The 17,087-nt window shown below is 48.0% G+C and overlaps 1 protein-coding gene across 2 annotated transcripts in view; it reads right to left on the bottom strand.

The window, feature by feature from the left end:
• AGBL1 (AGBL carboxypeptidase 1) overlaps nucleotides 1-17,087 on the bottom strand; it is a 3,462,078-nt gene that overhangs the window by 2,622,965 nt on the left and 822,026 nt on the right. For both annotated transcript variants that reach the window (XM_086958112.1, XM_086958114.1), the window contains exon 7: nucleotides 16,667-16,875. In XM_086958112.1, the coding sequence (XP_086814238.1) occupies nucleotides 16,667-16,875 (209 nt within the window). The remainder of the gene's footprint in view (nucleotides 1-16,666; nucleotides 16,876-17,087) is intronic.

Here is a 17,087-nt window from a genome sequence, read left to right as displayed (position 1 = left end):
AACCGGTCCTCAGTAGCTTGTTTCCAGTCCAGGGTAGGCATGGCTTAGCAATTCGGGCTGGACTGTTCCCATGAGGCACAGGGTCAGACTGATTTGCATATGGCCATGTCTGAACTGGGGTGGCAGAGTGGGCTAAAGAATGGTGATGGATTAAACCCAGATCAGTTGACTGGGGGTGAGTGCTTGTATTGTCAACCCTCCGTCCATCATTTCCTTTGGTTTTTCTTTGTTCGCCATAAGTTGGCAGGGGATGCTCAGACGTGAGTCCCTTGCTCACTTTGCCACTGGATTCAGGCAAGCCGGGCTGAAGACGGCTGAAATGCCAGAAACTGGTCCTCGGCAGCTTGTTTCCGGTCCAGGGAAGGCATGGCTTAGCAATTCGGGCTTGACTGTGTCCCATGAGGCACAGGGTCAGATTGATTTGCATATGGCCATGTCTGAACTGGGGTGGCAGAGTGGGCTAAAGAATGGTGATAGATTAAACCCAGATCAGTTGACTCGGGGTGAGTGCTAGTATTGTCAACGCTCTGTCCATCATTTCCTTTGGTTTTTCTTTGTTCGCCATAAGTTGGCAGGGTATGCTCAGACGTGAGTCCCTTGCTCACTTTGCCACTGGATTCAAGCAAGCTGGGCTGAAGACAGCTGAAATGCCAGAAACCGGTCCTCAGTAGCTTGTTTCTGGTCCAGGGTAGGCATGGCTTAGCAGTTCGGGCTGGACTGTTCCCATGAGGCACAGGGTCAGACTGATTTGCATATGGCCATGTCTGAACTGGGGTGGAAGAGTGGGCTAAAGAACGGTGATAGATTAAACCCAGATCAGTTGACTGGGGGTGAGTGCTTGTATTGTCAACGCTCCGTCCATCATTTCCTTTGCTTTTTCTTTGTTCGCCATAAGTAGGCAGGGTATGCTCAGACGTGAGTCCCTTGCTCACATTGCCACTGGATTCGGGCAAGCCGGGCTGAAGGCGGCTGAAATGCCAGAAACCGGTCCTTGGTAGCTTGTTTCCGGTCCAGGGAAGGCATGGCTTAGCAGTTCGGGCTGGACTGTTCCCATGAGGCACAGGGTCAGACTGATTTGCATATGGCCATGTATGAACTGGGGTGGCAGAGTGGGCTAAAGAATGGTGAAGTATTAAACCCAGATCAGTTGACTGGGGGTGAGTGCTTGTATTGTCAACGCTCCGTCCATCATTTCCTTTGGTTTTTCCTTGTTCGCCATAAGTTGGCAGGGTATGCTCAGACGTGAGTCCCTTGCTCACTTTGCCACTGGATTCAGGCAAGCCGGGCAGAAGACGGCTGAAATGCCAGAAACTGGTCCTCGGCAGCTTGTTTCCGGACCAGGGAAGGCATGGCTTAGCAGTTCGGGCTGGACTGTTCCCATGAGGCACAGGTTCAGACTGATTTGCATATGGCCATGTCTGAACTGGGGTGGCAGAGTGGGTTAAAGAACGGTGATGGATTAAACCCAGATCAGTTGACTGGGGGTGAGTGCTTGTATTGTCAATGCTCCGTCCATCATTTCCTTTGGTTTTTCTTTGTTCGCCATAAGTTGGCACGGTATGCTCAGACGTGAGCCCCTTGCTCACTTTGCCACTGGATTCAAGCAAGGCGGGCTGAAGACGGCTGAAATGCCAGAAACCGGTCCTCGGTAGCTTGTTTCTGGTCCAGGGAAGGCATGGCTTAGTAGTTCGGGCTGGACTGTTCCCATGAGGCACAGGGTCATATTGATTTGCATATAGCCATGTCTGAACTGGGGTGGCAGAGTGGGCTAAAGAATGGTGATAGATTAAACCCAGACCAGTTGACTCGGGGTGAGTGCTAGTATTGTCAACGCTCTGTCCATCATTTCCTTTGGTTTTTCTTTGTTCGCCATAAGTTGGCAGGGTATGCTCAGACGTGAGTCCCTTGCTCACATTGCCACTGGATTCGGGCAAGCCGGGCTGAAGACGGCTGAAATGCCAGAAACCGGTCCTCGGTAGCTTGTTTCCGGTCCAGGGAAGGCATGGCTTAGCAGTTCGGGCTGGACTGTTCCCATGAGGCACAGGGTCAGACTGATTTGCATATGGCCATGTCTGAACTGGGGTGGCAGAGTGTGCTAAAGAACGGTGATGGATTAAACCCAGATTAGTTGACTGGGGGTGAGTGCTTGTATTGTCAACGTTCCGTCGATCATTTCCTTTGGTTTTTCTTTGTTTGCCATAAGTTGGCAGGGTATGCTCAGACGTGAGTCCCTTGCTCACTTTGCCACTGGATTCAAGCAAGTCGGGCTGAAGACGGCTGAAATGCCAGAAACCGGTCCTAGGAAGCTTGTTTCCGGTCCAGGGAAGGCATGGCTTGGCAGTTCGGGCTGGACTGTTCCCATGAGGCACAGGGTCTGACTGATTTGCAAATGGCCATGTCTGAACTGGGGTGGCAAAGTGGGCTAAAGAACGGTGATGGATTAAACCCAGATCAGTTAACTGGGGGTGAGTGCTTGTATTGTCAACGCTCCGTCCATCATTTCCTTTGGTTTTTCCTAAAACATATTAGACATCATAAAATCTTTTGTACATTTAAAAAAAAAGGTTTCAATAATTAAAAACAAATATAGAATACAAAAACTAGTGAAAGATTGTGAAAGCATCCAGCAAAGGATGTCACGGAGTTGACCTTAAGGTTATGCAAGCAATCTACAATAAAGTGCTTATACAACGTCTAAAACAAGGGGAGGTAACCTAAGTTTAGTACTGGAGCAAAAGGGCAACTCAAACTATGGGTCAACCTGGCCATTACTAACATGATCTCATAAGTGCCTTCCTTCTAATGCTCCACATGTGGCTTAGAAACTTACCATAGCAGAAGCAAAAATAGGGCGAGGCTTCTGACTTCAGTATGCGCAGCCCATCCCAGTGGTTCTGTGTGCCCAGTTGACGACAGACCGGCTTAAGCCACTTGTCCCTGGGCTGCGTGTAATCAGGGCATGCAAACATCCCATGAGCTATCGACTCCTCTAGGGCAATTGCTTAAACTTAAAGAGTTGGAATGTCACTTAGGTAGGGTACCAAACCTGAACTGAATGTATAACATTCTATCTGGGGGGACCTCGATTATATCTAGATAAGGTTCCAGCGATCTAACCTGTTTATGGAGCAAACATTCCTCAATAAGTTTCCCCAGAGTATGCTTGGTAAGCTCACGTTTCTCCACTTATTTCCAGTAGTATTGCTTCAGGGCCTCTTTTCATAGCAGGGTGGTATCTTGCTTGCCCCAAAGACCCTTGAGCCTGACATCTCACACTAAATTCCTGATTTTTTTATCTACCCTACCTTATTGCACATATTAAGATGGGCGACCTCCGCTAGGGCTTCCACAAAAGGCAGTAGCTCCGGTATCCTCATAATGTGTGCCTAGTGAAGCAGCAAGCTGAGCTTCACACTATCATTAATAGTGCGTCCGCCCATGTTGAGCATTAATGGTGTGAGCAGGATACTTTGGGGAATGTATTCTCTGAGTTGCTAAGCTCAGGTATCTTATCAAAGCCCCACAACTCTGCACTATACAGCGCTGTACTAACCGCCTTCAGATCATATACCTACAAGGCGGCAGCGACCGGTCTACCATGCGAAGAATGATATTTCCTCCCTAGCACTCCTGTGACACACTTGTGGCCCAGTAACATCTTGGTTATGTGGGGATTCCAGGGCATTCTATCTGAGAGGCGAACACCCAGGTAGTCGAAGGTACCGACTCTTTCCAGGGGGGACCCATCTAGCACTACACTGCCTTTATAGGACTTGTGCAGATTAAAGGCCATGAATTGGGTTTTTGGTAGACTTAATAACCAAACCCTTGGTATCACAGAACCATCGAGATCTATTAAGCAGAAGCTGAAGTCCCGCTGGGGTCTTGGACACCAGCAAGGTATTGTCTGAAAACAATAAGGTTGATACCTTGTTCCCCCTCCCCCACACCTGCAAGGTTGGTGTGTCTGCAGGTTCTTGTTGCAGAAAGCTAACCACCTCATTCATATATAATGAAAAAAGGGTGTAAGCCAAGAGGCAGTCTTGGCACACTCCCCTGCTAACTGGAATACCTCTGTAAGTTGTCCCTTTGGCCCCCATTTGACCTGTGTATTGTTCCCCACATGCAATCGAATTAGCAAGCTGCGGATAGGTGGTGGAAATCCCATATCATTAAGCACAAGCCATAGCTTATGCCTGGGAACTAGGTCAAAGGTAGTCTTTAGATCGATAAAAGCTAGATAAAGACTGCCCCACCCGGTCACACTTACTTTTCAGTAGAGAAGCAGGAGACGAAATTCTTGGTTGATAGTTCCCATCATTTCCCTAAAACCTGCTTGGTATTGGGATAAGATTGTATTTTCTTCCTCCCAAGCCTGAATTTTGTGCAGAAGGGCTCTACAGAAGACCTTTTGGAGGGCATACAGCAAGCTGGTAGGCCTGTAACTAGAGGGTTCGCCTTTGTTCCCTTTTATTTTATAAATTCGGACTACCTCTCAAACTTATCTTTCACTCTGCCACTTCTACTTCTGTCATCAAAAGCCTTGTAATTGCTTTAATACATTTCTAAAAACCTCATTGTTCTGACTAAAACACAGGAGTGCAAGCAGAATCCTTAATCACCCTGCTTTCTAAAGACCTTAGCAACAATAAAGGCTCCATCAGCAAACATGAACGTAAATGAAAGAAAAGCAAAATTGCCAATAACCCTCAATTCCCTCTGTATAACATGGATACAACTCATCATATAAACTAAAGTCAAATGCTATCCAATACCATTAATGAAGATGCCAACAGATACAGAATTTACTTTAAAATAATAAAATACAGCAAACTGACATCTTCAAACCTGCTTCTAGTGTGATGCCCACACATCTCTGGCTGCCCTCATCAACATTCTCAACTCCCTTATGGCCGCTATTTGTGAAGATGAAGTCTGTTTCTTCATCAAAACTATCTCCAAATAAGTTTCTATTGCCTTTAACTTGCCATTGTCAATGCTTCTCTCCATTAAAGCATTGTGCTCTGAAGAAGAACTAAAGACAGGTCAGATTCTCCTTGTCTAAAGGAACCCACACTGTACCCTGATGACATTGCCAAATTGTGGCCTATTACTCACCTTTTTTGTAATCGGTAACATGATTGAAAAAGCAGGGTAAGACCATCTTCAAGATCACATGAATGGCAATTATCTCTTTCACAATCACCATTACAGCTTCAGCTCATGCTTAACAATATAACAATTCGTAGGTAACACTCTTCTAACCACAGATGAAGACAACTCCTTATCTCATTAGACCTGTCAGTGGCCTTTGATCACATCAACTGTCCAACCCTTTTCTGTCTAAGGCTAGTCAATACAATGGTGGATATCAGTAGCTAGTGTTGTACTTCCGAAGAGCTAAATCTATCATTATTGTGTAGGATAGTAAAACAAAAACACAGTTCAAACCAAGAAAAAACTGTGAGGAATGGGTGATGCTGCCAGTTGTCTGTGAGGAGCGCTTCTTTTTTAGTCCATTTTACATCCTCTCTGACTATCTGAACTTACAATGTTGCATACCCCCTGCATGAGTTCTAGATGGCCGACTCTGTGAGACCCTCAGTGATGTTTTCGTTCCTCCCCTGGTACTTAATCATTGATCTCCCCAGGACCTCAACCAGCCTTTGTTGTCCCTGGCCTCACCCACCCACCTGGTCCTGTTCCCTGCTTACTTCCTTAGACAGCTGAGACCTAGCTGCTTTTGTATGATGCCCGGTGGAGCTACCTCGCGAGCTATAGGGGAGATGGATTTTGGACTCCCTCCCTTGACTATCACCTACCCAGCCGGACTTCGGGCAAACGCTCCTGCGTCTCTCCTGACCTTATCTTCCCCCTCTCCCTTCCCCCAACCCTCACTCCTCTCTGCTCCTACTCTTTCCAGCTTCTGTCCTCTGCCCTCACCTGCCCTTGCCCTTTGTCCCCACCCTGTTTTTCTGTGAACCTTTTCCCTCGCCACTTGAGACCAAACTATTTTGTCTGATGCCCGATGGAGCTATCTGGTTTAGCTATAGGGGAGATGGGCCGTGGATTTCCTCCTTGGTCGTCACCTACCCAGTCGGTCTTTAGACAGACTTCCATTCATCTCTCCTTGTTATCTCGTCCCTTATCCTCCTTTTTTCACCTCCCCTGCCCCCTCCGCTACTTTTCTCTCTCCTTTCTCTCCTCTCCTAATTGTATTGCCTATTTTTTGATGTATTGTGAAATTGTTGAACTTTTTTCTGTTACATTGTTGATTCTCATGTAAAGCGCTCTGATACCTTCGGGTCTAGCCAGCGCTATAACAAAACTCTTTCAATAAATAAATAAATAAATAAATATAGGAAATACACTGGTAAGCAATGCTCCAATACCCGAATAGCAATACCGCAATATAGCAAAGAAAAGAAATCAGCACAGGAGAATCAATTAATGTAATGTCTGAGTCGACCCAAAGCTAGGGTCCTCCTGGGACTACTCAAAAACCCAGGCCTTCAGCTTCTTGCAGAACTCAAGAAGTAAGGAGGATGTTTGTAAGGAAATGCCTCTTTTTGAATGTTGACCCTTACATTTTTGCACTGATGCCGCTGGTTTTTCAATTCTGAGAGTTCACTGAGACCTGCTAACTAGACCTCAATGAAACACAAGAAGTACCAGGCTGTTCCTAATGGGGGCGAGAGTTTTGTGTTGGTGGCACCCGTGCATCGTGGATAAACACGTGGGTATCCAATATGTTGGATATAATAGCCTCACACGACCCTGCAGGTGTTATGCTTCATCATCGGCAGTGCTCCTCGTTGGGTCGGCAGTGCAATACCCAACGGGCAACACCTCAAAGAGGGGCTCTTTGGAGGAGATCTTATATCCAACTGCCATATGGGTGAAGTGTGGGTATGGGGCCAGTGCTGTGTAGACGTTATGAGAGTTAAAATTGGGGTAAAGGGTACCAGGATCAGGTTTATTCTAGCGGTCCCTTATTCCAAATCAAAATGAAATATAGAATAGGCTCGGAGGGAATTAATGTCCCCCTGGTACGAGACTAGACTAATGAGTATATCAATAGGTCGACATGTTTCTCGCTGCTTGTCCACTGACTAGCGATTCTTCAGGACCTAATATGAACAAAGCGTTTGTGGTTCATTAAAGTATCTACAGAGTGCCTTCAACTTGCTATAGAACATTATTCCAATAAGTGTAAAGGGTCAAAAGTACCTGTGTTGTGCTGTATTTGTCTATCTTTGTGGAGGTGAGCTACAACAACAGCACCCGGCAGGTAGAGCTACGGGTTCGACCTCTTAGTTTTCTGGTTGTATTATCCCGTGCCTCCTCGGGTGGACCTACCCCTCTCTGCCGGGCCCGGGAACTAGACCTCAATGTCAGTGTTCCAACCTCCTCCAAAACATATGTTGAACTGGATACACCCAATCGGCTGACTTACGTATATGTCCCAGGTATATGGTGCCCAAGTCATATAATGGAGAGAGTTCACACAGTGCTTCAGCACTGTTTATACCACACTGCATGTGACAAGGACAAAATGGACTCCAGCCTGCTACTGCAGACTGAAAGGACAGGGTTTACACTGAAATGAAATGAAATGAAATGAAATGAAAGAAGGTACTTATATAGCGCATGACTGTCACCCTACGGGTATCCTGACGCTTAGATTGCAGAAATCGTTATAGCAATAGAAGCTGTCGGGGTTACAATCTAGTTTTAGCTCCTAGGGAATAGCCAAGATTTCAAATTCTTCCTAAAGCAGGTCAGTGAATCGCTTTGTCTGAGGTTCTGCGGCAGCTCATTCCATAATCGTGTAGCTACCACACTAAAAGCTCTGCCCCCCCCATCCTAGATTTCTTGAATCTAGTAGCCGTGATCAAATTAGCATTAGAGGATCGGAGTTTCCTCCTGGGATTATACCAAGTGAACCTCTCTTGTGGGGGGGCAGGTCCCAGACCGTGAACCGCCTTGTAAACAATGCAGAGAGATTTAAAACAAATTCTCTCCTTAATAGGCAGCCAATGAAGCTCGATCAAAGCCATGGCAGTGGAGGATCTGCGCTGTCTATTAAGCTCCAACTTTGCTGCCATGGACTAGACTCTTTGCAACCCCTCCATAATGTATTGCTGTGCACCTAGATATAAAGAGTTGCAATAGTCCAGGCTGCTTAGAATTATGCTCCTAACCACCAAGGAGCGACTATCATTTGGAAGAAGCGGGAGAATCTTCCTTAGCATGCGCAGCAGGGAGAGGCAGACGCTAATTGTTTTGTTGGCCTGCGATTCCATTTGGAGGTTTCCATCCACCCAAACACCCAAGTTGCGCACCGTTTTTGCTGGGAGCAGTGGTACCTCCTCAGGAGTAAGCCTGAATTCTGTTGGTAGTGGACGTGACACTCTTGTGGCCGGGCAGAACACCACCTCTGTTTTGCCCCCGTTGAATTGAAGAGTGTTTCTCCTAAACCAACCAGCTGTCTGGTGCATACACTCCTGAAAGGTGTCCATAGACACAGCTTGTTTCCCTTCCAGGGAGTACACCAGTTAGGTGTCATCTGCATAGTTGACTAGGTCAATTCCATAAGATTTAATAATGGGGAACAGGGGGCGTAAGTAGATATTAAAAAGGATGGGGCTGATCGCAGAGCCCTGTGGTACTCCGTGATGTACTATGGTTTTATCAGAGAAGAGGGGCCTCATAGACACCGCCTGTTGTCGTCCTGACAGGTAGGATTGGAGCCACTGTAGGGCCCTTCCTCTAACCCCAATACTCTTCAATCTTTCCATTAGCACTGTATGACTCACTGTATCCAATGCGGCTGACATATCTAGTAATACTAGTACCGAGGAATTCCCATTGTCAGCTCGCATTCGAAGATTGCCAATCACTGTTGTAAAGGTGGTCTCAGTGCGGTGTTCTGGACGGAAGCCAAATTGGTCCTTGTCCAATAGCAGATTATCTTCCAAATAACGTGATAGGATCTTACTAACTGACTTTTCCAGTATTTTGATAGGATAGGGCAGAAGGGATATGGGTCTAAAATTCGAAGGAGTTATAGGGTCCAGAGAGGGTTTTTTTTAGCAGGGGAGTCACCACTGCCTGCTTCCATGCATCTGGCTCCTCTCCTTCCTCCAGGGACTGACAACATATCTGTCGTAGCCAGGGAAAGGTTTCCTGGCCAAAAGACTTCCAGATTTTATGTGGGAGGGGGTCTAGGGGAGATCCCGAAGACACACTTTGGGCAAGATGGTTAAAAGAGTCCTCCGTAGGGATGTCAAAGCAGTCCAGGGAGGTATCAGCATGGAACTCTTCATACATCTCCTGACTGCTATGGTCTGTGGATCGAAGTTCCCCCACAATTTTTAGAACTTTCTCTTCAAAATGAGAGGCAATCTCATCACATAGCACCTGCGAGGCGACCACTTTGTTGCTCATACAGCCTGGGCTGGAGAGATCCTTAAAGATATTGAAGAGTGCCTTTGTACTGTTAGGTGCCAGCAGAATGGATTCGGCATAGAAACTTGCTTTGGCTCTGACAATAGACTCTTTGTACCAAGACTGTAAAAGTCTCAGGTCTATATTGTCTGTCTCAGAGTAGGCCCTCCTCCATTTCCTCTCTGCCTTTCTACACGCTAAGCGTAATAGTTTCAACTCCTCATTGTACCAGGGGGCCGACTTCTTTTTCCTATTCTTGAGCCTTTTTATTGGGGCTAGTAGGTCCAGAGTATCTGTCACATAGGTGCAGAAGGTCTGATAGTTTTCTCCAGCGGAGATGTTGGAATCAAAGAGGCTCTGTTTCGGAAGCGGCAGAGAAGTGCCGCTTTTCACCAGTTTAGACCATTCTCTTCCCCTTAGGATAGTTTCCCTGTGGTTCTTACCACTCTCTATTCCAGGGAGTATAATACCAAAATGGATAAGGGAGTGGTCCGTCCAGTTTTGAGGCAGTACCTCCACCACCCTCGTCTCATTTGGGTTTGCGAACAGAAGATCAAGAGTATGCCCTCTCGAATGGGTTGGCTGATGGACCAATTGATGTAGGTTAGAGTTCTCACACGTGTACTTTAAGTCCCTCAGATGGCTATCAGGCTTATCACTATCCCACAGGTTAAAATCCCATAAGAAAACCATTTAGAGTGGGTTAGACTCAAGTTGGTAATGGTGTCAAATAAGGCTTGATAATGGGTATCTGAGCCTGGGGGTCTATAGCAGACCACTCCTGTGAGTAATCTACCTTTCGCCTCTTGAAGTGAAAAGCCCAGCATTTCAACTCCTATTGCCGTGTCTACGTGTAGAGGTGCGAAATTCCACTTTTCCTTAAAGATTAGCCTGACCCCTCCTCCTCTACCGACAGCCCTTGGTTTATGGAGTATTTTATAACCCTCAGGGCAGGAAAAACCTATTTCAACCGAGGAGTCAGAACTAGTCCAAGTTTCTGTTAAAAAGAGGACATCTAAGTCATTGAGCTCTAGCAGATTAAACACCTCCTGGTGATGCTTTATCTGAGATCTGCTATTGATCAGACCACAGTTCAGAATCTCTCTGTCTATCCCTTTGGCAATAGAAGAAATGCGATTGCCCCTCTCATCCCTCTCACCAATAAGGAGTAGCTCTTTCCTAGAATATAGTATCCGGTTCTGGTGTGGGTGGCCTCGAGCAGCGTAACTGGCGCTGGGTGCGGCAAGGGCGCGGACGGGCGCAGACGGGCTTGCCTCTGGCGGGCCGCCGGCGCGCCATTGGCGCGCCCGCTGCGCGCGTCCGCTGCACGTTAGCATTCTCTGACTTAAATAGTCAAGCCGGTAATAGAGCCCAACCATTAGAGCGCAGCCCTAAAGGTACCGTGGTCCTACACTCAAAATGGCGCTCTGATTCCCCGATTCCCGCAAAAGTAGCGAAATGTGGATGAGTACATTTTAAGTGCGGGTAAGCGAGTTTCACAGTTTTTTTTAAAAAGAGTTAAAACAGAGTTCTAAACATTTCTAAACATTTCTGAGGACAATATTCTTAGAATAGTGTAATTAATAAAAAAGTATCAGGCGTTTTCTTCAGCTACTGTCAGTAATTCCCAGCAGCGTTCCACGCCGTTAGATTAGCTTCAATCTGTATGATCGCGCGCCAGCATTCCCTGACTCAAATAGTCACGCCGGTCATAGAGCCCAACCACTAGAGCGCAGCACTAAAGGTACACTGCTAGTTCAACTTTGCCATTACAACTAATGGCAAAGCCCAACTTCCCTAAATAATAAATGTAAGTCTCCCCCGAGGAAGGTCCATAGAGCCCTATGGTAGTTAGCTTTATATTGTTAAGTAGGACAAGTAGGACATATAATTTTCATATGCCTTATTAAAAAAACTGTTGTTTTGCTGTGGAAAGGTTAGTAGCCCCCCCAGTCTGGTTAACCACTGAATGGGACGGCCTAATTGGGTTAAGTAAGGTATCAAATGAATCATGGCATTATACCTGACCTGATGCCCAGGTTGAATTAAATGTAACTATTAAAGAAAGCAGCTTTTAGAAAGTTGTTCCTCTGCACTCCAGCTAGTCCAGCAAACCGACAGCTTTCTGCCCACCTGGGGAGACGTATGAATGACCCCCAGCACAGGAACAAAGGCAGCTGCCTCAGAGCGAGGTGTTAGCTCCTCTGCCAGGATAGCCGGAAAGGCAAGCTTCAAAGGGGAAGATACATTTGAAGGGTCGACTGCAACATGACCCATGAGCAGGATGGCTTTTATCCTACAGAAAATTAGGAGACCGAACCAGAGAGAGAAAATCCATCCTCAAAATGTCTTTCCCATGGGCGTGTAGCCCACTGTTAGCCACACCTCTAGGTTAGGCTGCCGTGCTCCTGACGACAAAGGAAGGGTCATGCTAGTTTCAAAGGTGCAATAATAGGGCTCTTTGGGCTAGCTAAATGGCGCACCTTGTAGGAAACATGTCACTAGGTGGGAGAGGGGCCAGTAGCCCAATAACTAATGACCACATGATCCCCTTGTTCCTCTTTCCAGATAAAAATGTGGCACCACTGGCACCCTGCCCCTCAGATCATACTGGAATCGGAGGGAGGACCAAAGATAGACTCCTCTGCTTCCCTAGAAAGTGCACAAAGCTAGGGTGCACCATCAGAAGAACTGCAGCTGCAGCACTGTGGGCTAGCAAAGATTTGGACTGTGCTGTAGCTCCTGGCTCAAGAAAAGTTTATTTCCAGCCCAAACCTTCAGCAGTGACTCTAAGACTCAGTTGCCTGATCACCTGGAACCAGCCCCAGGGACAGACGTTCTGAAAGAGCCCAAATTGGTAGCCACTGCAGAGGTTTTGCCCCTACCAGTCTCTGGGCGCACAAAAGGACAAATCCGAGATAGCCAAAAATTACCACGCTGTGATCTAATTAGCGAGTGGCATGGCCAAGATGGCGAGAGGATAGGACGTGGCTCGCTCGTCTCCCGGTTCCCGTCTGCCGGCCGGGGCGCTTCCTAGTGCTGTTTCTGACCTCTAGACCCCTGGCTGTATTTGGGATAGCTGTGGGAACGCAGGCGTATGCTTTTCCACCAACATTGGCTTCGGAGACTAAACTAAATGGCGCCTCGAGAACACTGCTCCCCGAGGTCCAAGATGGCGGCCCGTACTCTGTGAAGGATCTAGAGGGATGGCTGAAGTGCTGATAGAGATCCTTGTGCCTGCAAGGGAGGCCTAGATGTTAAGTGGCTCGGGCCTGGCTTTCCCAGGCCGCATGACGGCTGATCTCCTCGAGGCCTACTGAGGGAGACAGAGGATACGAAAGCAGAGCATCCAAACTCGCAGCCCGCAGAGCCGCCTCCGTGCCATCGAGCATGGGGGCCTCTGCTGGTGGGCATTTGCCTGCAAAGTACAGTGGACTACAGAGTCTTTTGTCAAGGTGAGCGCCCTGGCGACCCCACCCCTGGGATTCAATTGTCTGGACCGGAGCCCGTAATACCCAGTGCAGATCTTACCTGGGGCAGAAGCAGACTTGGACATTCCTCCGCATTGTCACACGGGCGCAGCTCTTGCCGGGTGTCCAGGGAACCCTCCCCTGATCACGGCCCGGCCAATTGAGGAAAAAGCCCGGACCAGGGTGGGGCCCAACAAGCGACAAGAGAGGCTGCACTGGTGGCACCACTGACACTCGCAGTTCCACGCTACCAGGAGAATTAGTGGGGCCCCTTAATGCCTTTGTACATTGGAACACGACATACTAACGCCGCACATTGGCGGGACGCGTGACACTCTGCTCCACTTGCAGCGCAGGGGGCCGATCTAGAATATTGGACACGAGGGGGCCTCGCACCGCATCAGGCCAAAGGGAGATGTAGTGCCGAGAGACCACTGGATGGGTGGTCACACAATCTCCCCCACATGCTGCCAGCGTAGAGGCCCTAGCTGCCTCCCTGTGCCCCAGGTGATGTTCCACAACCTTGGACTGCCATCCCATGCCTATAACTACAGCCTAGACATGTCTACCACACGGGGAAAAAGGACAGGAATGTGAACGACATGTACACCAAGATAACAGGGGCAGGCAGAGGGGATGGCCGCACCTCCCCTGCCGCACCAGGAGGGCTTGAGGTGGAATGGATTAACCGGTTACAAGAGCCTTCCTATCACAACTGTTCCCAGCTCTGAGGGATGACCTACACACCCTCAAAAAAGACTTCGCCGATGAGATGAAGGAGGTGCGCAGGGACCTGGGCGCAGTGGGAGGAAGAGTGGCCACAATGGAGGACCACAAACAATCCCGGGATGAGGAACCGGAGCAACTACAGCAAGAAGTGATCCGCCTGCAGGCCCAACAAATTGATCTTCAGGCACATGCGGAAGGTTTTTAAAATCGCTCCCGTAGAAAAAACATATGGGTGAAGGGTGTCTCTCCCAACGTGGGAGGCAAAGACATCACTGGGTTTCCCCAAGGTCTCTTCCACCACATGCTGCAAGAATCTCAGGACTTTGCAATCAAAATAGATAGGGCTCACAGAGTCAGTCTGCAGCAGAGGGCTTCGGGCCCCCCGACATCCTGGTATTCCTGCCAGATTTTCAGCTTAAGGAGCTAATCTTGCGGTGAGCAAGTGATGCACAACCACTAACGTACCAGGGGCGCGCCATTGCCTTAGATCAGGACTTGGTAGCCATCACGCTGCAGAAGCGTAAAGACTTTTGACCAGTCATGACCCACCTTCGCAACCAAGGTATCTCCTAGTCCTAGGGGCACCCCTTTCACATCATTTTCAAATAGGATGGCAAACTTGGGCAAATTAGATCACTGCAGGAAGCATGTCAAGTCCTGGGCATTGACCGGCCCTCATCAGCTGAATCCTCGGGAGGCGACAGGAAAGGTCAACAAGAGAAATGGCAACGAATCAGCAGTCGGAGGCGGTCGGGGACCTTCTTGAAGCCGAACCCAGAGACTATGACACAGGAGCGCCAGGCGGTGTTGGCCTCTCTTATAGCTGAATCTGGATCAGGAACAGGCGAATGAACTACTCCGGGGGTCAGATAAGTGGATTATAGCAATACCAGAGGCAGCGCGTAGGCGGCGCGTAGGCGGGGACGGGGGAGCACCTTTGGCCACGAGATGCACCCTACAACATGTTTCAATGAGGAGGCATGGTCATGTACTGGGACTTCTGGACAATTTTGGGGGAATTTACTGTCGGGTTTCTTGGGGTTAGGGAGGTGGGGCAATGTACGATTTTCATAAAGTGCTCCTTCAAGGAATCCTGGTGGCTCCCAAGTGTTTCATGCAAGGACTCTTACGCCGGCAAATACAGCCTCATGTTACACAAAGCTGCATTACCGCACAGGGATATGCCATAGCAAAGGGGCAAGCTCAGCCCGGCCCGCAACTACCTAATATGACTACAGAGCTGGTGAAAATACTTACCCTTAATGTCAAGGGGCTCAACAACCCAGTGAAACGGCGCACAATCCTTTCCTACTTAGATCATGCAGAGGCCGACATGTGTCTCCTGCAAGACACACACCTGCTCCCCAAAGATAACCACTGCATGCACTTGAGGGCATTTCCCCATCAATATTTCTCTTCAGTGGAGGAGAAAAAGGCGGGGCAGCTATTCTCATAAAAAGTGGCAGAACTGAAGGGGAGGCTTTTGGCCTACACTATTCAATTTGGTAAACAACTGTTAGTGGTCAGTTCAGTATACGCCCCTAACTCGGGGGAAGAGAGATTTCTTCAGGCTGCCTTAGCAGACATAATGGCTCCACAGCATCGTATGACACTGGTAGGGGGGGACCTAAACATAGTCATGGACTCAAATAGGACAGATCGCAAGTGTCATACTTCTATGGGGGGGATGGGAAGGTATAGTTGTGGGAGATAGGATTGATAGGCTTCTGGAGGGCAGCCAACTTAACTTTGAAACAATATACATTTTACTCCCACACTCATAAGCCTTATGCTCACTTAGATTATTTCCTGTGAACTGGGGAGGTTAACACGGTAGATCAAGCAGTGAACATTGAACCCATGGCCCTGTCAGACCACAACGTATTGACGGTACAGGTACAAGTGATTCCACGAGCCCACCTGCCCGGAACCTGGAGACTCAAAGAGACTATGCTCCATAACAAAGTGGTGGATCAGCTACTTAGTGCATGCATCAAAGACTACCTCAACCTCAATGGGAACTCAGACATAGCGGTCATGACACTATGGGAGGCGATGAAAGCAGTAGTACAGGGGGAGCTTATAGTGATCGGGCCGCCCAAAATAGGGAACGCAAGGAGGTGAGATCCACCCTAGCAGCCGAGGTACAGGAAATGGAACAAGTGCATAGCAGGACTGGGGCCTCTAGGGTCTGGAGGCAACTTAAGGCAGCCAGGGCACAATTAGCCGCACTAGACCTGGACAGAGCGGAATATGCAGCAATCCTCTTCAAACAAATGTTATTACATTGGGTGGACCGTACGGGCCTGTTACTTGTGAACAGATTGCAAACCCAAAGACAAAGAGCAATGGTTTCCTCATTGCAGAAGGATGGACTGGGGGAAGTCAGAGGAGATCAAAAGATAGCCCAAGTGTTCTGGCATTTTATTTAGGAAGCTGTACGTAGCGGACACTCCATCCGATCGCAACACCACAGATTACCTACAATCCGTCACTATGTCCACACTGACCCCAGACCAGGCATCCTCACTAGACGCTCCCATCCGCATAGAGGAGGTCATTGCAGCAATTCTGCACCTCAAAATGCTCAAGTCACCGGGCCCGGATAGGTTCCCCTCCCTAATCTACAAAAAATTCTGTCCCATCTTAGCGCCGATCTTAACAAGGTTGTTTAATTCCTTTAGGAGCGTCAATCCAATCCCGGATACTATGCTTGCGGCAGCAATTGTGGTCTTGCCCAACCAAGGGAAAGATAGGCAAAAATGCATCTCGTACTGCCCGATCTCTCTACTTAATGTAGATTTTTAAAAATGTACGGGAATCCTTGCGTCTCGGCTGAGTCCCCATATGCCAAATCTAATATAACCTGATCAAGCAGGATTTGTATAGCTGGAATAGATGCTAAGTTCAGTCGTTATAGTAACACATCAAGGTGAAGACAAGAAAATGCATTTAGACAATTGTCAGCCAATGTGCACATAAGTTTAGCGCTGCATGATCATAAAGTGAGAACTGACCTGTGCTGTTGTGAAGAGAATTTCCATTCCCTTGGCTTGCAGAAAGGCTTCTCTGCCTGCACGGATGTTGGTGATGTGCTTGAGACAACGCAGGAGAGCTCTGCGAATCGTGACGTAGCTGTTGGAAGCGTCACTACTATGCCAGTCTTCATAGAACCGCAGTAATCCACACACATAGCCTTTGCTTACGGCTCTCTTGCAGTTAGATTCTGGAACAAGATAGAACATTTAACATTCAGAAACTGCACTTCTAACACTTTTTCAAAATGTTCACACTTGCTTGTGAATGTGCAGCAGTTTATTTTTTGTCCCACATTGCATTTTCAACACACGATGAACATTCATGAACCTGTAGGCACTACTTATATATAGTCTTATCAAGACAGTGACTTAAATATATAGACTCAGAGGGAGTTAACTG

Source organism: Lissotriton vulgaris, chromosome 2_1, assembly GCF_964263255.1.
Source record: "Lissotriton vulgaris chromosome 2_1, aLisVul1.2, whole genome shotgun sequence".
Taxonomy (NCBI): domain Eukaryota; kingdom Metazoa; phylum Chordata; class Amphibia; order Caudata; family Salamandridae; genus Lissotriton; species Lissotriton vulgaris.
Note: the sequence above shows the minus strand (reverse complement) of the source record. Positions and strands in the feature narration are given on the sequence as shown.